Here is a 23193-nt window from a genome sequence, read left to right as displayed (position 1 = left end):
TCAAGCTGAATTAATGAGAGGCCCTTGCTGACGTTTAAAGAGCAGTTCAGAAGAATGAGGATGTGGTGGTGAAGAAATGTGCACTTCACAAGCAGTTGTGATATCACATTGTACTATCCAGCAAGCCAGTGCCACCTGTTTGCCATCATCTTCCTACTAAAGGTTGTAACCCTTTACACTTGCTAATGGAGCTGTTCATGAAACATTTCTTACCCTGTCAGTAAAATGAGCTGGGTTAAACATTTTAAAACCACAGTTGCCACCCAGCTCATCCAGTAATGTTCGAACAGAAGCGACTATCTGTCCACAACTTCCTACTCACTACAGTTGTCCATGTTATGGCTCCTAAATTGTTGACTCATTTATTCCTTGCTTCTTCTAGCATTTGTGTGCTTCCGATCAGGTTGCACAGAAGGAGCTCGACTCTACCCTGCTCCATGCAAAGCTGCCAGAAATTTTAATTTCAGTTTTCAGTCCCAGTCCTGCTGCATTCGTCAGGGAGCCAGCTGGGGTTCAAAGAACCAAAAGCAGCTTTCAGACCTCAGTCATGCTTTCGATTGACACCTAACTATTTTTCTGACAAACTGCTTGAGGAAAAATTCTGTCTCAAGATCAGCTTCAACTTCTGGCTTCAGCATTTATCATGGAACTGTTTTCTTCTGTCCCTCCCCAAAAATCCATCTGACACATCCAAGTAGCACTATTAAATGGAGAACTCCCTTTCAGCGATGCACCTCCGGCCCACTCAGGGCTCAGCAGTTACCTTTCCTATTACATCTGTGGGTTAAGTAGTTATTTACCCCAACAGTCAGAATTCTCAGTTATTCAGAAGTTTAGATATGCATTTATCAATCATATGTATATATAACTTGGTGAGCGTTACAGTCAGTAAGAAACTTGGTCTTTCATTTCCCTGTTGGATTAGCACACTTGGGAACCACCAGCACCATGCTTCCTATGGGCACAGTTTATCTCATGTAGTTCAAACCACAAACGTCCCAGTTTTTTAGACAAATGCACCCACATTTATTTTGGAGAGAGAAAACACTCCTACCGGAGAAGATATGTATCCAACCCTATCTCCACTTCCCTAGTGCTGGGCCATCAGCTATCATGCATCTGCAGCATTTTGTGCCAGTTGTAAAAATGCAAGACTAGCAAACCAAAATTTGAAAGTACAAAAAACACTACACATATTCCAGGTTATAAGGAAGGAAAAAACAAGACAACGACAAAAAAACAACACAAGAGCTGCACTTGCACATAATGCTGTTGGCATCAGCTTGAAATGTCTGACTCTTTCTCTTCTGCCCATTCAGCACTAACTGCGTATCAATAATATTTTTCTCCTGTGTTGCTAGATTCACTACTCCCCCACCTCCAAATAACATTTCTAGTGTGTTATTTTCGATCAGCTACAAATTCATGGGTTTGGTTTGCTCTTTAGCACACTATGTTTACACTGTACAGTTAATTACCTTGTGTTTAAACACCAGTTGCCATGTTGTGCTAATGCAATGCTAATTACCTGAAGCAGATGAAGTTTACTTGCACACACCAAATACACTGAAAAAAAGATTTCACTGCTTACTGAACAAGTGAGGGGTCTTTTTACATCATGATTAAGTAGTTAACACAAAAAGGAAGGAAATTCTTGATTAGCCAATATCTGTCTACTCTTAAACGTATTACTACACTATGAATTATGTCTTATAAAAGCACATTCTTAAATGCACGATCAACAGGGCAGCAGCAAAACATTAACATAAACCAACTGCTTGCACTTTGGCATCCTCTGCCCATGACTTACAAGAAAACTCTGAAGTATCCAGCGCCCAAAACATCTGGCCCAACTGATATTTCTGTTGAGGGGACTCGTTTCTAGGAACAGCCATTCCTATTCGGCCAAACAGTAATTTTTAGCCACCTTTGATCTTGCTGGAACTTTCTAAGTCAACCCTGTTTACAGGTGGGGTTTGCTGCCAGGCAGTTCATGCATTTCCCAAGCACAGCTGTTCAAAGCTGTATCTTGTATCAAATCTTCAAACAATTGGTATATTTAAAAAAATATTGTACAAATAGAGGAGAAATGCTGTAACGCTATTTACTTAAGAGAGCACACGCATTTTGGCTAACAGTAGATATTTCATTACAGGCATTCTGCATATCAGTTGGGATTACAGCAGTAGCTCTCTCTCTACATTATTCCAAGCTTTTAACAACTCTAACACCCCTCAACACACCAGATACCCTACTAAGCTCCCCCATCCTGTGTTTGTGGGGGAGAAATTTACCCCTGTTCTGGGTAGACCCATGTTTCCAATCCATTCCTGAGCACAATTTCTCTTTTTTATTGCAAAGGATTTGGTGGCTGGGTTGTGGGGTTTTTTTCAAAGTAGATGTTGAAGCTTTTCCATAGAGAATACAACAATAGCATCCCTGACTTCTGCTGCTGCTACTGCTACTGACAGCTCTTCCCCTAGGTGTTCCATTTTGGTAACAAAGATATTTCATCAGATACTTGAACCATATGTTTTTATCCCTTAAATCATTCTAACAGATTCACTTCTTACTGATTTTCAGCTATGTTTTCCTCACTCGTTGCTCCTTTTTCAGCTCCTCTCCCAGCTGTTTGAAGACCTGGCGCTCCCAGCCGGGTCTCGCTGCTTGAAGAGGCACGGTTCCAAAGCCACTGCTTGCAGAGGACACCGATACTTGCAGAAACATAGGTTTTCATTGATCCTTCTTTTGAAAGCCACACTGCTCCCACCTTCTCTGGCTGCCACTTTAGGGTTTTTTTTTCTGGTTATTGCTGATTCTCAAGATGTAAGGTATCAGTTTTATTTATGTGGCAGGCAGGCCTGAATAATAATCTTAGATCCTCAGGCTTCAAATGATTCAAAACATTAACTGGAAGGGAAGGAGGCTGCTGGGAAAATAATTCCTTTCCCCCAAAGGTCTGAACTTTGGATGCTTTTGCAGGGTGGAACGAGAGAGCTGCCACTTCCAGTTCTTACATTAAGGCACTGCACCCCCATCACCCACATAACAGCAGTTTATAATCCTCACCTACAAGCATTGCTTTTAAAGCGCTACAACAACAAGAGACAGCAAACCAGGCCAACAGTGCAATACTGTCTATTCCCAGGCAGCCTGCCCCACTGGGCGGCCAGGCAGCGTGGCACAGGAGCTGAGGACGGGCTTTTACCCAGATGACAAGAAGTCCCCACCACGCCGTGACGCAGGGGCTGACAGACAGGGACACCCCGGGAGAGACCAGGTGTTGGGCAGTGCTGCGTCAGGTCAGGCCATGACACCCTCTGCAACATGTGCCCTTATCTACACGAGGAATGACTAATTGGGAATGTTTACAGCAACAGCCAAGCAAGCAACCCATCCTTTTGCCCAGCAGCATAAACAGCCTTCTCCAGGAGTGCAAACCCTCTTCCTTTTCCCTGCAGCGGACAAACCCACACCCCACCCTACGTGGGGTGACAGAAGAGCTACAGAAGATTGTACATTAACACACAGGACCACCCTAATGCATTAAGCCACTGTTCCCAAACCAGGCTAGAAGCATGCCAAATCGTCCTGTTTGGGAGTTCCTGCACAAGCCAATGCGATCTGAAATTAGTATTTGCTCTCAGAAATTATAGATTCCACTTCATTTACTAAGGCCTAGCCAGTATCTTCCTTCCAGCACTGGGAGATATGGAAGGACTGTTGTTATTCTTTATACTTACTTAAAATAAACAGAGCTCTCGGCATCAGATAAAACTTCTGTTAAGAGCTAGAAGCCTTTACTTCAGGTGCTTCAAAACAAAGCACAGTATTATTGATCCTTACCAATGACAGTCTTTATTTAAGAAGTGCTTTATATCATCGGAAGTTTGTATCTCCAATAATCTGCAACCACTACTTTGCCACAGCAGTTGTCTAGAAAGTCAGTTCCCACTTCGCCCAGAACGACCTCACTGAAGCAGAGCGCACAGCTAGCAGGACATTATCAGTCACGTAAATTTCCATCTCCTTCAGCAGATTTATATCATAAGAGACAAAAAATGATACAAAACCCAAATGTCAACATCCTTTCCTATACCCATTCAAATTTCTATGTACGACAAATTAAATTCCCCTGGCATCTCCACAAGCTAATGTATTCCATGGTTAACATCTCTTATTCCTTTTACATCCACTATTCATTACTTCTAAATGAACTACATAGCCAGTGTTGGTAATTACCACCATACAATAGCCCTGCGAGATCTTCGTGTCAGGGATCCAGTTACCTCACCTGAAGATAATACTTTAAAGCTGACTTTGCAACAAGAGTAAGAAGTTTTGTTTCACCTTTCAAGCTCACAGAACTGGATTTCAGACACAGAAGGAAATCCCAAACCTGTTTTAAATCTAAGCACAGAAATGACAAATTTTATGTCCAGTACTATTAAAAGACTACAGTCCACTGTGTTCAACAGAATTCAACACTAGGACCAGAAGCAAAACAGATGATGCCCCCCACTAGGGGCTATAATATACACACACAGACCTTCCACAGCATGGACCTCTAACGGAGGTCAACCAGGTTATCACAACCAAGCTGGTCAACGGCTAAAATACCTCCACCAGTTTGTACAAATGCTTTCAAGGTAAGAATAATCCAAATTTAAATAACCAGTGCTTAGGTATGCTTAGGGATACTTAAATGAAAGATCTTAAGATTTTTAAGTATTGTTAATGAGATGATACTTTTAATGAAAAATATAAACCTATCAAAAAGACAAATAAGAGGGCTTGTTTACTGAAGTCTAGGACAGAAACGTCAAGTAAAATTGCAAGGGCAACTAAGGAGTCTTCAAAATTACTGGAATTTTTTTGAAGACAGGCACTGCTAATAAGGTCCTTAATACAAGCCTGTATTTACAATGCTTCAAAAATAATTTTAAAATGGTTTAACATTAGCTAAGCGAGTCTATTCTATATTAACACTTTCCCCAAAGAAAGGTCACCTACCACATTAGTTTCTTTGTCTTCACCGATAAAAGATTAATTGTTATTCTTTCCTAGTCTCCTTCCGTGACACATCACTTACACCAAAAACTTCATAAGGCTGCACTACAACAGTACATTTTGTGTTTGACAAACACAAAAATGTCCAGAAACTCAGAAAAAATTAACTTCTTCCTATTTAATGCTTTTCTGAAGACTGTGAAGAGACATTTACAAGAAATTGAACATTTCCCCTAACAGAAAATGAAAAGAATTTAAATCAAGGTTTACAACAAAACAAGGAGTAACTCATAGAACACTGAACAGTGGGCAGAGAAGAGTCACTTTATTTTGCTACATATTGTGACATTTATTCTTTTCAAAAGAACATACAGAAGCACAGAAATGGCAGTTTCCTGCAAAGAGAACGACTCGCAGTTGCAGGACAGGCTCCTCGTCCCTCTGGCACGGTCCCGAGGGGACCCAGCTCCAGCAAAGCAACATGCATCAGCGCTAGGTTAAGACCAGGGCAGCAGCAGCTCCGCTCCAGTGTGAGACAAACCAGCGGCTAGCAGAACATGCCCAGGGTAGCCAGCACAGGGCTTCCAGGCTGCCAGGGCTGGGAGCTGGAACCTGTCAACGCCAAGGCAAGAAGGACTTCTGCGGTTTGACAAACCTGCTGGCACGCCCAGACAGAGGTTCCTGCCTTGCCATCATATCAGCGTAGCACTCTTCAGTTGCTATAGGTCTAATTTTATTTTTCAACAGAACTGCTTGTGTGAAATTCAAGGGAGAAGCTGGAAGAGTATGGTGCAAGTATCGGTAACGTTAGCTAGAAGCTGAGTCCCAAAACTGGTTCTTAATGTGCAGCTCTTCAAGAACTCAATTTCAACAAAACCTCCACTAACGGTTGTTTCCCAATGAACTGCAATACTACTGGTGAAGCTCCTCAATACCCCGAGTATTATAAGTGTTAGTAAACCACTGTGAAAAGAACTGTTCTAACGGGAAAGAGCTGCTTTTACCATATAGTCAACTCATAAACTACAATACATTTTTTTCCAGATTACTCACTTTCAGTAACTATTCCTCTGCTCTTTGCAGTAGATTCAAACTGCACCAGAGTGTAATTTCATTAAAGAACATTTACACCCAGTGGGCACATAGAGAACAAATAAAAATTCTAGCACATTATACTTTCTTCATTCACATGTTCGCCTCCTATGAACTACTTTATTCTTCTTTATTTATCACTCATAATTGCAAGCAACAAGTAGCATCATTTCCTTCCAACACACTCAACATTAAACAGTTCAAAGGGACCTTTTACTTTACTAGTTCCCCAATTCCCACAACAGAACAAAACAAAATAATAACAAAACTACAACCAAATCCCCTCTCCCTCCCTCCATCACAGATTTTGGAGATTTAGTCATTTCCTCTATCATGTACTGCTGTCTTTAAGAAGTAGGTTCAAATACTTATTTTTCCAGGTAAGTAGTTGCTGGCATCAAAATTACCCAAAAAAACTAATTTGGTCGTGGGTGGGATGAGGAATGCCTCAGAAAAACAAAGGTTTACAGACTTAGATCTGAAACTGCTGCCGTAAGGGATTTAGAAATAAACGCATTAAAACCAGAGCATACTCACAGATGGAGAGGCAAACTTTTGTCACAGTCTAAAGCCAGCTTTTTCCACTTTCCTCTTCTTAAACTGCTACACTACAATGGCTGAAGCACTCTCTTCAGAGTCACTCTTACACGCCAAAGGGGAGTAAAAAAACCACTGGTTCATTAGCAATCCTGAGCAATAAATATATAACTGCTGCATTTGTTCTCTTCTGAAAGGGAGGAAAGACTAAATCAGAATTTGCAGGTGCTGCAGAAGTTCTGCATCTCGACAGAAAACATTTTATTATTACAGAAATAAAACATCAAAAGCTTACTCAAAAAATTACATCCTATCAAGAGGGTAAATGGTGAGGTGGCATATAAAACTATGTAGCATTGTAACTCTCTCTTATCTTGGTGGAAAGGAAAAAAAAAATCAAGTCGTCATTAATCTGATGAAAGATTATCTAAAACCTCTGTGGATTAGTCCACAGCTGAAAATGCTGTCCACATAACTGATTAAATGAAAGGTCACTATACAATCTTTAGGGGAAATTTTGACAGAGTGACTTATAGAAAAACATGTTTCCAAAATGAAGTAAAATAAGCTGCCTTGAATCCTAAATTAAAAAAGGCTTATCAGAAGTGTATTACAGGCTCATTTTTCCCAACAATTCAAATGCACATCAATAGGTAAAACTGCCTACAGGTAGCAAGTGAGCCTTCCAGGATTTTTTTATTATTATTTTTTTTGTTAACAGTTGCGTTCATTTCACTAAAAAAAAAAAAATATCAGGCAATATTCACAGCAACCGCGAAGTTAAAACAACTATCGTATACCTTCATATGAAAACAGCAAAAAAGATATTAAAAATATGCTTGTCCACATGAAGTTTAACACAGACGAGCAGCACCACTTAATAACTCAAACTCTAGGTCCCCATGTAAAATGTAGTTATGAAAGATCTTTAAAAAAAGGAAATCCACAGATTTACAAAGCATACTCCATAGGTATCTAAAGAGGTAATTTTTTTCAAAATATTTGTCATGATTCATCAAATATTCTATTTCATATATATAACCTTCATTCTAATTTCATGTTTTGTAGAGGATTAGCATGGAAGGTGCTGCTTCAAGGCTTTTTTACCCAACAGGACAAAACATAGTACACAATTAATAGTTTCCTTATTTCTGAGAGATGTTTTCAACATTAGAGAAAGGGGTATTCTCTGGTTTAACTAAAAAAGACTAAAGCATTTAATACTTGAAAGTATTTAGCTTTGGACCAAGCATGTATCCCTAAGCAGCGAGGTAGTACCTCTTAAAAAAATAACAAACAAAAAAACAAAACCCAAAAAACCACAGAACCATGATGGACCAGTGATGCCGCATATTCCACACCGTCACAATGGCAGAGCAGGGAAGAGGCACAAGGGGTGGGGAATCTTTCCACTCAACCTCGCACAAACCAGCTCAAACAAGTGGAGTAGCTTTGCAACACTGCACGACACTCCACGAGCCCTCTTCTCTACCAGCAAAGTCCTTACAGCTTCATTGTCTGCAGGACTTTTTGCCACCCTGCAGTGCCACACGCCTGTGAATGCACCTTCGCAGGCGTATTGGGAATGGATGGGTCAACACGTTTCAGCTAAGACAGACGTCTATGCTGTCGTCTGCGGGCTACTCACACTGACGTCTGCTGGGTTTCTACCAAGGTAACCTCAGCCAGAAGCAGCACGTTATCTCCAGCTCTTCCAACTCAGCCACGTCATTGCTGCTGCCTTTACAACCATGCCAGACCCTGTGAGAAATGCAAGAAATACAGAATTCCCAGAGAAATGTAGATGACTTCACATGCCTAGTGCCTTGGCATGCCCCAGGCACAATGCAGTCATTATGCCATGATTATCTGCTTTCTGATCTTTCTCATCCTCCAGCTCTGGTGGTACTTGATTTCAACTTTTGGATCCCCAGGCAGTTGGCAACAAAGCAAAACCAGAACAACTAATCAAAGCAAGGCTACTTTCAGAGAGCTTGAACTGTTTATGGGAAGGGGGAGGGCTACACCCGCATTTAATACAAATAAACAAGTATGCATACCTAACTAGAGAGGTAGTTGTACTTCATGTACTACACATGAAAATTAATTAACCTAAGGTACCTGAAAATACATAGCAAGCTACAACTATTAACACAGGGAACTACTGTTAGAGGGCATATTGATTACATTTGCCTCTCATCTACCCAAGGAAAGCAAAAAGTGCCTTTGATAAATGCAGAAAATGCATTCCAGATAGAAAAGAGTAAGATTTTTCAGAAGTTTTTGCAAGCACAATCCCCAACTGGGTCCAAAGGACCGAAAAGCTTAGGGAAAGGTCAATAAATAGGACTTCGTAACATTCAACTCTTTGCAGAGTTGCATTCCAGTCTGACTTTTAGGTTGAATTACTTTTGTCCCACCACTTCTCAGACTGTTCTGCAAGGTTTCTTAAAAGAATTGCTCCCAGCACTCAGAGGCAGTCCCACCAGCAGCTCTGTGCCATTCATTCCGCAGTCTTGCCTGTCGTTCGGTTCCATGAAAAATTAATGGAGAAAGGTATCGCCAGCATTCCCTACCACCTGGAAACTGCAAAGGCAAGAAACGTAAATCAGCACCACATGAACAAAAAAGCTCTTCATGATCTGATTTTGGAAGGAAATGGCTTATGGACTGCATTTCCAGACTCCTCAAAGCCCTGAGCAGGTAACCACGTTATTTTGAGTTTTATTATTATTAGGAGGGTGAGAAAAATTTTGCTTTAACTTGCCTCACTGAAGAGTAGTGTTCACACAGCACTTTGGACAAGTAAGACCGTACAGAATCACTGACTCCTTAAGACGGCAATAGCAAAGACTAAGAGAGGAGTTAAACCAGCTGAAAAATCACACGTCCCATCTTATGCTAGCAAGAAACATGCAGAGATCATAAACCACTAACAACAGCTTCTATGCTTTAAATTCCTTTAACTTCTAATTCATAGAAGGATAACAAAATGTAAAGTCAACTCTGAAGAAACCTTGTCCTAAGAATAGCAGGAAAACAAAATGTCAAACTTGAAATAGGCAAGTACCAGACATTTCTCTCTGCTTAAGGCAACATTCATCTCATTTCATTCAGATTTATGTCCAGCTCAAATACCTAGAAACCAAAATGCAAGAGTTCAGCAGCACTGTAGCTTTCCAACTGGATGATGCAGTATAGAATGATGGGGACAGGAGAACATCCAAGATAGCAAAGTTTTCCCAAGACTGAAACAGAACCTAGACAGCCTTTTAACAACCCAAATTTTTCCCATGCTAAAGACAAAATTTTGGCTTGTAAAACAAAAAAAAAACCACCAAAAAAACCCAACCAAAAAACCCAACCAAACAAAAAAAAAAACCCACAAAAAAAGACCCAAAAAACTCCCTGAACAACCAAACACAAACCCAAATGCACAACACAGCAACACTGTTAAACATCACTGAGCAAAGCTATTAAGTGAGGCTTAATTAAAACCATTAGGACAGACAACCCAGACTTTCCCAGCTTCCCAACTCACTATCAAGACATAAGGGGTCTTGGGTATTTTTCAACTTGTCTAAAAGCTTTTAGAGCCTTGCAGCCATCATATACATTTCAGTACAGTCTCTCAAAGATTAATTTTGCACTAAAGAGTGGTTTAAGCATTTTGTGATTTAAAATATTGGACTATGAGAGACAGACATGCAAAAAAAACCCACTCAAGTGCACAGGGCTGAGGCAACCAAAAAATTCCTAGTCAATCTACTACAGTACATACAAAATCCACAAAAGTATGAATGCAAAAGAAGTAGAAGTATGTGGCAAAAGTATCCACATGGGATCTCATTTCAATTTTTTTTTTTCATACAATATTTATAACTGTAAACAATTCAAGGTGTAAACTTACTGACAAGACACCCGCAGGAATCTTCCCTGGACTTTGTTATCCAGAATATGAAAGAGGTGCCTGCCAAACACAGGCTACTAAAATCAAAGCCACTAGCTTGATTTGTATTCTCCTCCATTTCTTGCATTAGACACAGAAGAGAGCAATAGTTAATGGGTCAGTTTAATGTATTAAAGCTTTCTGGTGGTTTGTTGTGTGTTTGGGGTTTTTTTCTCTTTTTTTCCCCCAAGAGCACCTGAGGTAACTCCTGCTTCCAAAAACTGTGATACATTTTAATTGCAACATATGATAGGTCAATCACAGACTGCCTGGCCTTTAACAGCTGCTTTACAGGCTTGACTGTTACTGAAATCAACTGAGTCAGAAAATTCTGAGCACCTCCCACAACATATTTTTCAACCCTAATCGCTAAGAAACTATGGCAGGTAGATACATGAAAGAAAAAAACAGCTTCAACAGCAACCTGAATTAACAGGATCATTTCACATAAAATTAGCTATAAAGATATCACATTTCTCATAAGGAAGAAGAACGTATACTGCGATGACAAAGTGATGTCCTTATGCACCTTAAAGCCCTTTTGTTCACACCCCTCAGCAACAAGAATATGAGAGGATCCTTCCTACTCTGCTTTTCTCTCTCAAAATGTGGGTACTGTTAACACACCTAGAAAGATAATTTGTCACGTCATACTCTCAAAAAAAAAAAAAAAAAAAAGAGAGTAAAGATTAGGAAGACAACGAACAGTGCTCTCTTTTTTTTCTGGCAGCAGGGATCTACCCCAGCATGGTCTTTCACTGTATGAATCAGGCCACAAATGTTAAAAACACAGCACAAAACAATCAAAAAACCCAAAGTTCAAGTTGGTTAACAGTTTTCTGAACTCAGTACTCCTTGAAAAGTGTTCTCACTGCCTCTGGTGAGAAGTAGTTTCCAAAGATCAATAATGCAGGAAAGAACACAGCCATTACTCATTACTCATTCTCTCTTAGCTCAGAAAGCAATTATTTGTTTCTGTACAGTATAATTCACTCATACAGCATGCAGACACAGACAGAGATCCTTATCTTAGTGGAAAGTAGACCTGAGGTAGACTAGTACGATGGGACATCATCTGTAAATGAAAATATTCCTCCAGGCCTCTTTAATTCAGAGATGCACATACTAAATTCTGATCAGCTACATATAGAGCTGATGCTCCACGCACACAGATCTACGTTTGCAAATGATAATGTAACTGTCTCCAGGAATTTCATCGGATAACCCCACAGGCTAAAAATTAAAAGGTCAGGAGGTGGGTGTCTTGTGGCAATGCATACCCTAATTGCCCAGTTGCCTGCTGAATTCATAACACAATATGAAAAAAAAAAAGATATTAAAAATGTTTTTTACTGAATTTCTAAGAAGAATCCCAGTTCTGCTTTACATTCAAGTAGTATTCATGCAAGCTCTCCACTGTTGTTCTCCTTTGCAGTTATTTCCCTGTAAAAAAGGGCTAAAATCTTTCCTTTCTCATCCTATGATATTTGCTATTCCATACCCAGGTATTATCAGTGTTACAGTTGTCCAGCAAATGCCTTTAGCACTGTAAAAGTTTCTGCTATTGCAGACAGAAATTATGTCTATGGTCTCAACTACTTGGTAAAATAGGTAAGAACAAATAAACTCCACTGTATGTGGGTTACATTTTATGCATGCACATCCACAGAAAGAAGTGTCATTAAAGTAGTTTCAAGGAAATGAATTTTAGGTCATCAGTTTTCAGGTGTTGATTTGCTGGGAGATAAAAAGAACTGCAAAAGCCACCAAATGGATTCAAAAGAGCAAAGGGAAATAAGTGTCTTTGAGCCATATCCCGCCTTCTTCAATTACAGCATTATGCAGGCAATTCTAATTTCACGCACGTGGCAATGTTCTTATACACATGCTTAATAAATTCACCACGCATTTGTTTATCAAATAGAGTCATGCAGCTATAGAAGCTCTGAATTACATACAGCGTTAATAAGTTTGTGAGTATATACATACTCACGTCCTTGTACATCCCCACCCATCAGAGGCATGGCTGCTTAAGAGAGGCTTTTAATTGCTGAGGGAGGTCAAGTCAGAGAAGCCAAGCCTAGGTGGCAGCTACAGTTGTCCTCCAGGATACAGTGACAAAACCACAATGACTGGCGTGCGAGGAAGCTGCACCCATCCCTCAGAGCCGTCTGCGCCACGCTGTGTGCTACAAGGCTTTAGAGACAAGCCTGCTTGCTCTTTTGGGGAAACTGAAAAACACAGTACAAGTGGAAATCCAGGCATGGGACGGAAATCTTTTCACCTCGCATTCACCACCACACCACAAGACAAGCTCCTCTGTTCAACCAGGGAACAGCCTCCACACCCCCTCAAGAGTTCTCCTGAACTCCATGAGGGAGTCAGAGGTGCGATCCCAACAGTCGGTGCCTTCTTGAACAGTGTGAGACCTGAACGGGTCACACAAACCCGCATTTGTTTGATTTGGGGTACTGGAACAACCCTGAAAAGCCACTGTTCGCACCGTACCTGTTTTGTGACTAGAAAGGAATTCGCAGGACAGTCAACCCATGGCAGTTTTCGCTGGTAAATACACCGCTTAGGGCATCTAGATGCAAAAAGCAGATTTTAAAAAAATAATAACCTGAGAAAGTACTACACCACCACTCATGGTGCAGCACAGTGATTTACTCATTTTTTGTCTTTTTGATTGTGAAGTTTCAGCTCAACAGAAAGAATAATAAATGTCTAGCTAGATTTTTTTAAAATCTGGCCAATAAATGAGAAAGCAAGGGCTCAAAAAAAGTTCAATAATCAAAAAACATCCACATCTCAAAGCTGCACATCAAAAGAAATCGAGATCCATACAACCAAATATTTATGCTCTTAAATACAACACACCTCTAGAAGAATCTTTTCAGACACTCGCAGAGTTTTCTAAAACTGCTAAGTACAGATCTTCAGCTCACTTATAGCCTCTAGACAGTGTTAAGGCATCTTGGAAAACTCAGCTTGTTGTCATAAAGGGAGTAATTTTGTAATTCAAGGGAACTACAAAACTCAAGATACTTTGCACGCACAGAAAGCTGGTCCTTTCTACAGCCACATCTCTTGTTATTCACTAAAATAACATAAAGAGAATAGTAGCAATTTTTTGCCCCCATAAAAACACCTTTGTAAAGTTGTCACACGTTTGCTCAGAACATTTATTAAAGACCCGGCAAATCCTTTATTTAACTAGCATATTTCTGAGTTGACAGACGTTTCGGATTATCTCCTCCTGAGTTCTTCCCCCTTGTCCCAATTCATTTGTTTAATATTTCAAGTCAAGTTGAAAAGGAAGAAGTGTGAAAGCGATTAGACAAAAAGAACTGCTACTGAGAAAGTCTTGCAAAGATAAGCCTTATCAAACTTCACAGCAGCTACAAACAGGAGAAGAAACGTAGGGATCACTTTCATTTACCACAAAAATACATTTATGTATGCGCCCAAGCCCAAACATTACACAAGAGTATTAGGAAAGAAAGTGAAGCCCCTCCAGGCAACAGAAGTTACAGATACGTATTAAGCAAGCAGAATGGAAATACCCAGCTTGGAAGGCGTCCAGATCAGAAATCTTAATCATGTATTGGCCACTTTGGGGCAAGGGGACAGGAACTAGAAGTGGGAGGTGACCGGTGGGCAGGCAGCGGGGGGTATGGAAAAGCTATGGGAACTCTGCGACTTGGTTGTGAGATTATCATGCCCGGCCTCATCTAGAGGATGCTCCCAGAAACCTGGCAGAGCCCCGTGCAGGCAGGTTCTCAATACTCAGAAGTTTCAGAAGAAAAGGAAACACAACACACTGCAACTAAAGTCAACAGGCAGAGCACACCAAACTTAGATGACAACTTTCACTGTCTGCCTTTAGTATCACAAGCAGTATTTCCTAATGAAGCTACCACAGTCACAAGTGTCTGAGCATGACTATCTCCCTTCTTAAATAAGAAGCCTTATTTTTTGAGCCTGTCTGGGCTCATAAAAGAGACATTTTTATTTCCTCTGTCTTAATCCAGACCTCCAGCAAAACAAAACTCTCTTTGCAGCTCTCTAACTCCAGACTGGAACTTCATTGCAGCTCACAACAGCCTGTGCCTACGTTTCATCCTCTGGCATCTGCTTTGAAATTCCCAGCATGAAAGGACACCGTAGCTTGGTTTGTGCTTATATTTTTGCACCCTAATTCATAACTGAAGTATACTTGAAACAAAACACATGAAATCCAGAGTAAGATCTAGAGTCTTACAGCTTTCAGTACTACTAAAACCCAATACTGCAATGTTTCAGACTCAAAACATCTCTTTTAGAAGAGATCCCCAGTTCCTGAATATGCATTTTCATACTCTTTTAAGCAATCCTCTTTCAAGCTTGACCATCCCCATCTTCTCACAGCTTCAGGACAGCAATCCCACATTGACAGGGTAAGTGGTCCAGGACATGCAATACGTTCACCAGCACTAAGGGACACTCTTCTGCAATGTTCCCGTCATCCAACACCAGTGGGGTCAGAGACCACAACAGTTTACAAACCACAGGGACACTAGGTAATGAATATTAAAGCCCAGTTCAAATGACGATTCATTTGTGCTACTCTCCTGGCTTTTATGAGAAAACACCACTGTTTAAGTATGTTTTATTGATCTTCTGTTATCCTTTGTCCATCAGTCACCTAGTCTTTTAGAACACTAACTTAAAAGCTGTGCTATATTATTGATTTGGACTTTGCACAGCAGAACAACACACCTTGCTGTCTGGAAAGGAGACAGTTAAATAGGAAAGAAAGCACACTGAGAGCTCAGAATTTTGAGAAGCAGCAAGGAAAGACAGGCAAGATCAGAGAATAAACCCTTTTTTACTACTATATTCTTTCTCATGTCTCTCCAAAGACACTTAACAATTGGCTTCATCAGAGACAATAGTTCTGAGTATCCAGAGAAAAAAGATGACTGGTAAATAACCCAACACCTTAGAACTCCTATCCTCGCAGGGGGTGAAGCTGGAAGAAAGAACACCTGCAAAACTGACAGAGATTACTGCACACTGCCGATATTTCAGCCACTCTAATCTTCTCTGTTGTCAAAACTTGCTCCTCTGCTTCCTATTTCCCGGGATTTCCAATGGGGAAAGACTAGCCTTGGCTAACACAGAAGTCTCTCAGCAACTCCTCTCAGATGCCTTAATTGAGTAATTTCAACTTAAGGCACTTGCTTTTTATTTTCCAGAGATACTGGTCGTCAAGGTCTCCATTAAAGAAAATGGTGATGCAGGCAAATACTGCATTACAGAACTGGTCTGACTGCAAGTCCTACACTAGATGGGGCATATGGTTACTATGCTTGCCAAAAAGAGGGGATTTTGCTCTGTAAGCATACTCAAAACTCATGAAACTAAAGTTAGCGTAAGGCAGCCTCCAGTGCAAAGTTACTCCAGTAAAGGACTTGTGTGAAAGAACCTAAGTATCATCTTAGAAGACTTAAAATTTCATTTGCCAAGTAGGTATTTTTGGACCTACACAACTCTATTCACTTCCAGTTCCTCAGAAGAAGACAATACTTAGGTGCTGAGTCTCCGGGTAGTTAAATCTTCATCCTCACAATGCTCCCAAGTGACCAGGTGCACAGAGGCTAAGGCTGCTGGGTGAAGTTAAACGTTTCTAGCCAACATGCAATCTTCATGTTTTGTTGGCTCTGGCTGGAAATGGGATCTTGATCGATAATTATTAACTTTCTGCCTTCAACCTTCTGGGCTTGTCATGATAACAGAAGCTTAAAAAAAAAGTTAAGCTGTCCAAGGACAGATCATTCACAGTTCTGCCAACAGTGGGGCGTATATTTTTATGACACAATAACTGGGACTGTCCCTACACATCCAGAAAAGAAGCTGAATTCAACCCCTTTATTACAAAAAAAAAAAAAAAACCCCACCACAACAGACCCTTTACTTTGTGAATCTGAACCATTTACCACAATTCTCTACAACAATGAAACAAGTGGCACACTTTTTTGAAAAAATCAGCAATCAACAACAGCTTTACACATGCCATAACGATATGCACCAGTGCACTGAAGGAATAAACACAGAATGGGGAGTACTAACTGATAATCCTAAAGCTTTCACTATTTACCTTAGTGCCTCTGAAGGGCTTCCAAGTTGCTCTTACACTAGAGAGAGATTTCGCAAGGACAACTCTCTACTTTGCCATTTTGCCTTTGCTCCCTAAATGTTAAATACTGCTTTTCCTCAAGCTAGGATTGTGTTACTCAGCTGAATTTAGAAAAATTGTTCCCAGTCTGCACGTATCTTCAAAACTGCAGTTTCCATCCCAGTCTGCAATAAGAAAAGATTTTGCAAATACAAGCCTATTTCTGTATTCTATGTCTGTTTCCAGTATGCCTAATGACGATGCTGCCTCCCCTACAGACCTGCACAATAGAGGCATAAAGCAACAACAGAAAACACTTGGAAACAGTGAAGCAACAATAGAAAATACTCAAGACAACTGTCACTGTGTCACAAATTTTACCAATTTCCAAAAAATACAACATCCAGACAGGAAATAGCATATCTGAGACAGCAAGAGACATCAACAAAAAGATCCCAAGCATGAAGAAGCCTGGCAGACCTGGAGTTTGTGTGTTGTTTCCCACCAGCCGACTCTCAGAAGAGTCCTCCAGAGGACCTCTTCAAACAATAACTTTAAAAAAAAATAATTCCTGCCTAACCTAGTTGAGCAATCTCATTTCTCCTCCTCTCCTTCATATCCCTTCCTTCCCTCAACACTAACACTTAATTCCACAGCACATACCAGTTGTTTGCTTACTTCTCAGAACAGGGACCCAGCTTTCCACTAGGAAGAAATAGCACAAGATGTCCATGCCTTCACATCAGGATGGTTTGAGAACCATGAAGATGGACCACTCTGCTTGCTTCATCACTTTGCCGGAGTCCTTTCTCCCACCATATTGAGCCGTGCATTCTCCTAATCACCAGCATTGAAGGATTTTTATGTGGCATACTGACAAATCTCTATCATAAAACAAAAGGGAGATGAAGATGGAACTAAGGTAATTAAACATCCTGTTTTAACAGTATAGTGTACCAGAAACCACATATCTGGTACACAGAACGTAGCATTTCCTATCTTCAAGTACACTGCTAAAAAACAAAACTAAAAGCCCACAGAAGATCTTCCTTTACAGAATACACACTCCCCTTGAAAAGCTGATTAGCATGGTTTCTGTAAATCCACAGACAAGATGCTTTTTGCACTACATCACATTGTGAATGTAGTGATTTTCATCTCAAACTGCAAACTGTTTTCTTAACTTTGGTGAGCTACAGCCATATGAGCTGCAGGTGTTGGTAAGAAAGACTACTCAGTGTGAGCAAGCCTTCAAGTAAACTTAGCTTTGTAAAATTCACAAAGAGGTTAAAAAATCTGAAAAACACTAATAACCAATCAAAAATGGCACTTGGAATAGGAGTTTTTTCTGTACACAACAGGTAGTGAAGAAGATAGACTGCAGGAATCAATAAAGATACTACTAAACTGCTCTCCACCAAATTCTCTTGTCTCTCCTTTGTCATGTTGCCTTTAAAAAGCTTAGTAATTGTATTATTAATGCGCTGAAATCACTGCCTGTCCATATTGTGTCACCATTTCCTTCATTTAGTCATCTGTTGTCTCCTGAAATACAAGCTCTTCAGAGAAGAGAGCATCTTTCCCCATCCTTGTACAGCACCTTGGAAAACAGCAAGTGTTTCATGAATAAGGTTCCTAAGATGTCACATGCTAGTGCAAATACGTTGTTCTCCCCAGAAACAAAAGTGAAAGTTTAACATCAACAACTTACTTGCTTATTACCTGGAATGTTAAAATCTGACAAATATGTTGGCCCTGCAAGTAGCTCGGGAGTTACTTTTATGCTCGTCATTTCTGCCCTGTAACTGCTGTAGAATCCAAACAAAATCTATATGGGAAGAGACCTCTGGAAGTAGTCAGGTCCAACCTCTTGCTCAAAGCAGAGTCAACTTCTAGCCTTACATCAAGGAGAGGACACCAGGAATAAGGTCAGCTGTAGGAGCATTGCAAGTCTTGTTCTGTCAGAGAACTTGGGCCATCAGCGCAAGACAGTATGTCAAAGTTTAGACTTTGTATGGAGACCTTTCTTCAACCAGGTCTCTCGCCAGATAGCAGGCACAAAGCCAACACTGCCTTACTTCACCCCCTCATTTACCCCCTAATGCTGCATTCTTCAGCTGTCCCGAGACGCAGCATTGTCCTCCCAGTATTTCACTGTTCTACCGTCCTTCCTCCCTCTTGAAGTTACAACACATCCTTTCTAGCATCCCCTTTCATTACCTAGAGTAAGAAAAGTCATTGTTCATCCTCTTTACTGGGCACACACGGCAGCCTTACACATTTCCAGAGTTCATTTCTACTCTGAATACATTACATTTCTTCTAATACCAAGACACAAAAGGTCACAGTATTAACTCTTCTCTTTACTTCTCTAATCTCTAAGCCTATATTACACTCTTATTTTCCAACATACATTGTCATCTGATTGTTTCACTTAGGGCAGCAAGGGCCTCCAGAACACGGTATCTTTGTTCAAGAGTGTTTTAGAGCACACTGAATTAACATTACTGTGGACATCTGATACCAATTTCTAGCTTACCAAAGCAAAAGAACAGAAATCCAGAGGTTTGAAGGATTTTTCCAAGCTCCAAGAACGTGTTTAAGACCAGAATTAAGACCAACCTCTTCTACTCTCTTGAAACCTACAATTTATCCCAATAAACAGCGCTTATTTTTCTTGGGCTCCTGGGCAGGTATCAGCTACACTCTGCGCACTCAGCACCACAGTTTACTCACCTCATGGGCCATGCGCAGGCTAAAGCTCTGTCCTTCACACCGCACGGAGAACAGGGCAGGGGAACAACAGCACATGACACACATCCTTACGTATGTTCCCTGCCATGCTTGTTACGGGTCACTCGTATGCTCACACAACATAAGGTTGGTGGCCTTTCAGACATGCTACGAGAGAAGTCTTCTGATTTCATCTAATGGATTTGGTCGAGTTCACACAGAAAGAGGAGGTTAGACCTGCGCAGCTGCCACATCTACCAACTAAGAAGCTGTTTGAATACAACAATGCATCTGTGCAGACCTCTAGCTACACAATTTTGAATTCATTTCAGTTACACTAACCTCTTATTTACTAGGTAAGTTTCCTTATCTCCCATTACTTTGTTTACACACCTAACACAACAGGGAAATTACTGGCACTATATAGTCTGTCTAGGTTTCCTGCTCCACATTCTTTACTTTGTAAAACAGTTGTCCTCAAGTTCTTTAGTTAGAAACAACTAAGCTTTTGCTATTAATATTTGAAACTACTAAACGTCGTTCCCATGCAAAAAGAACTATGCAATTAATATATACTTTACTGAGCTGTATCCTTCTAAAAGTTTTCACTTTGGATTTCATTAACTGATTTTCTTTTCTGAAATAAAAGCAAGGTATGTAATTTAAAGAAGTTCTTTGCATGGACCAAAAGCAAAGTTCACAAGAGGAGTACTCAGAGAAATGCAATTCACAGGGGACACCCTACCCCAGGGGAGTTCAGTGTAAAAAGAGCACAAAACTACCTTTTTAGTCTTTTGCTCAAGAGAGAAAGCGCCTTACCCTGCCCTGCTACCTCAGACCTCAGCATCTACTATTACTGTGCCACCCACAACAGAACAGCTTGTTGGATCAGCTTCAAAGTCAATCAGAACAGTAACCTCTCATGAAAAAAGAACATGATGTGAGAGTCCTTAAAAGTCAATTCTGACATCCAAAACATTAGCTTGCTTTCCTTTGCTTAAGTTACAAGTGCTTTTACCTCTAGTTCAGCACATTTTCAATTCAGAGGAAAGTGAAACAGGGCACTCAGTCAAACTGCCTGAATTTTATTCAGTTTAGGAACGTGACATTGTTTTAAAAATTAAGAAAAAACCAAAACAAACATCTTCTTGTAAAAAGATATGCCCCCAAGGCCGCGACCCTGCCTTCTTCCCCCCCTCCTGGGTTATGCGGGCAAGATCCTCTTGAAAGAGGAGTTGTGCGAGCACACAGGAGTATGACAAAGCATCTTAACAGGCGATAATCTTACAACACCGAAGTCTCACACTGATTTATCTCCCAGTTCCAATATGACAGCGACATACAGAAGTTTAGCTCAGGCTCGGCCGTCCAGCGAAGCCCCCGCACCCCGGGCGGCTGCGGGCAGACACGCACGGCGGGGAGCTGGGCACGGGCGTTCGGGAGGAACTTCAGCGCACACGGACTGACACTGGGCTGCAAGAGGGGCAAAATGCAAATGACACCGAGGGTGACAAGGGAAGCAGCAGCTAGAGGCACGACAGCGAGGGCAAGGGAGAAGGAAACAAGCTCAGGAGACAGAAAAGCTCTCGCCTTTGACACCAGCAGCCAGCTGGAATCCTCCCCCCCGCTCCGGCCAGAACAAGCACTCCCGCCGCTGCCCTGCTGCTGCTTGTTCAGGCATCGCTGCTGCTCCCGCTGCGCTGCTGCCGAACTGCACCCCCCGGCAAGGCTCCGGCGCCGTTACACCCGTGCGGGGGAAAGAGCTCCCGCCCGCCCGGCCGTGCCCAGTGGCACAAACCAACCCGCACCGGCCCGGCCCGGCCCGCCCGGCGGCAGCTCCCGCAACCGCGGGCCCGCCCGACCACCGCCGGCCGGCCCCACAGCACCGCCCGCCGCCGCCCCCCCTGCCCTAGGCCCGGCCCGCCGATGCCGGACGCCCCTTCCCGCCAGCCCGAGAGCGGCGGGGGGCCCCGGGCTCCCGCTCCTCACGCCGGGCGCTGCGGCGGCGCTTCCCGCCCCGGCGGGCGCGGCCAGGAGCGCGGGCGCTGCCCGGAGCGGGCCGAGGCGGCGCGGCGCGGCCCGCCCTGCCTCGCTTACCTTAGCGGCGGCTCATGGCACTGCCCGACGCGGCCCCGGCGTCCCCCGGCCCGCGCCACCCGCGCCGCGCCGGGCGGCAGCAGGGGGAGGAGAGGCGGCGGGGCTGCCCGGCGCCGCCAATCCGGGCCCCGCGGTGGGCCGGGCCTGCCGGAGCCGCCGCAGCGCCGGCCGGAGGGGTGGGGCGGGGCGCGGGCGGCCTGAGGCGGGCTGCGGCCTGGGCCGGGCGGGCGGCGCGGCGGCTCGGTCCGTCAGGCGGGCGGCGGGCTGGCCCGCTCCCTCAGGGGGGCGGCGGGCTGGCCCGCTACCTAAGGGGGTTGGCGGGGGCGGCGGGCTGGCCCGCTCCCTCAGGGGGGCGGCGGGGGCGGCGGGCTGACCCGCTCCCTCAGGGGGGCGGCCCGCCGCCAAAGTTTCGGGCGGCCGGTGAGGTGAGGGGCGACGCCTCCCTAAGGCAAGGAGCCGCTCGGGGATCGGTTAAACGGGCAGCGCGGGGGCCGCGACATCCTGTCCCCTCCCGGCCGCCGGACGGGCCCCCACGCAGAGCCGGTGCCCCGGGGGCCGCGTGCCGGTCCCGCCGCGGCGGGTGTCACCGCCCGTTCCCCGGCAGCCGGTCCCGGGCGGGCCCCGCAGGATGCGGGTGTGCCAGCGGGCAGAGCGGAGCTGGCGGGCACCACAGCGTTACAGAGGGGCAAACGCTCCCTGCCGCCCAGCCCGGCCTTATCCTGGGAACGTGTCCTGTCAGGGGCCACTGCAGCTACCCTTCCTATTCCCCAGTTTGCGGCAGACTGAGGGGAAAAAAATGGATTCTCTGTCAAAAGGCTGCTTGCCCAGTAATGGTCTCGGGCAATAAATTACAGCCTTGCCACTGCTTTTACCCTTCGCTTAATTGCTCTTGCTTCTGGAGACAGTTACTAATGAGATCACATCCACGCTGGGTCAGAGCCGTGGCGGCCCCAGCGCCCAGGTGTCTTTAGCTGCCCCGTGGATTAATTTGGCTGTGTCAATTCCCTTTGCTTTAACAATTTCAGTTTGAATTAAAACATGAAGGATTCTACGAGGTCTTTCAGACGCTATTTCACACCGGTGCTCAATGTACAATACTTTATGAGGTGATGAGGCACAAGTTAATGTATTTACTAGCCAACATTTAATGGGAGACGTGAGCGCAATTCAAATTGCTCCAAACTAGCTAATGCAAAGAGTTAAATATATAATACTGATTTTCAAATAATTTACTATCTTATCTACAGCTCTAGCTCAGCCAAGGTTTGGGGTCCTGTTACACTAAGCGTTATGTATGCAGTAGATGGTAGGTTTTGCAGTCTGGCTAAAAAGTAGGTGCAGGTAGCACTCATCCTGCTTTTCTCTTTACTTTTCAGGGACAACTCGGTGCTTGTGGAAGTGAATTATTACCAGGCATCTTGGAGTTCTTCAGCGCTTTTAGTAACTGTTTTTAAAACCAGGGTTCCTGCATGTAACTGTGAAACCAGAGGTACTGGGAGTGGTCAGCACCCAGCAAAATCTGTTTCAGTAAGGAAAGGCCTGAGCTCACCCAACGGAGGGCTGAATCCTTCCAGCTGTTGGATGTCCGAGCACTAAGCTTAGCAGTCTTAAGTCT

At 43.1% G+C, this 23193-nt stretch overlaps 1 protein-coding gene across 4 annotated transcripts in view; it reads right to left on the bottom strand.

Moving 5' to 3' along the window:
• The window catches only part of TEX2 (testis expressed 2), a 53538-nt gene extending 31838 nt beyond the window's left edge, over positions 1-21700 (bottom strand). The window contains exons 1-2 of one of the 4 annotated variants that reach the window (XM_037405775.1): positions 21579-21670; positions 20825-20954 (exon numbers count right to left, since the gene is read on the bottom strand). Coding sequence is in view for 1 of the 4 variants with exons in the window: in XM_037405748.1 (XP_037261645.1) it covers positions 17412-17481 (70 nt within the window). In the remaining 3 variants the exon portion in view is untranslated. Of the gene's footprint in view, positions 1-6639; positions 6816-17411; positions 17601-20824; positions 20955-21578 lie in introns of those variants that run through there. The other 3 variants (XM_037405757.1, XM_037405748.1, XM_037405766.1) reach the window with 3 other exon arrangements.
• Between the last annotated feature and the right edge of the window lie 1493 nt (positions 21701-23193).

This window comes from Falco rusticolus, chromosome 1 (genome assembly GCF_015220075.1).
Source record: "Falco rusticolus isolate bFalRus1 chromosome 1, bFalRus1.pri, whole genome shotgun sequence".
In the NCBI taxonomy this organism is placed as follows: Eukaryota; Metazoa; Chordata; class Aves; order Falconiformes; family Falconidae; genus Falco; species Falco rusticolus.
This window is presented reverse-complemented; position numbering and strand designations above follow the sequence as displayed.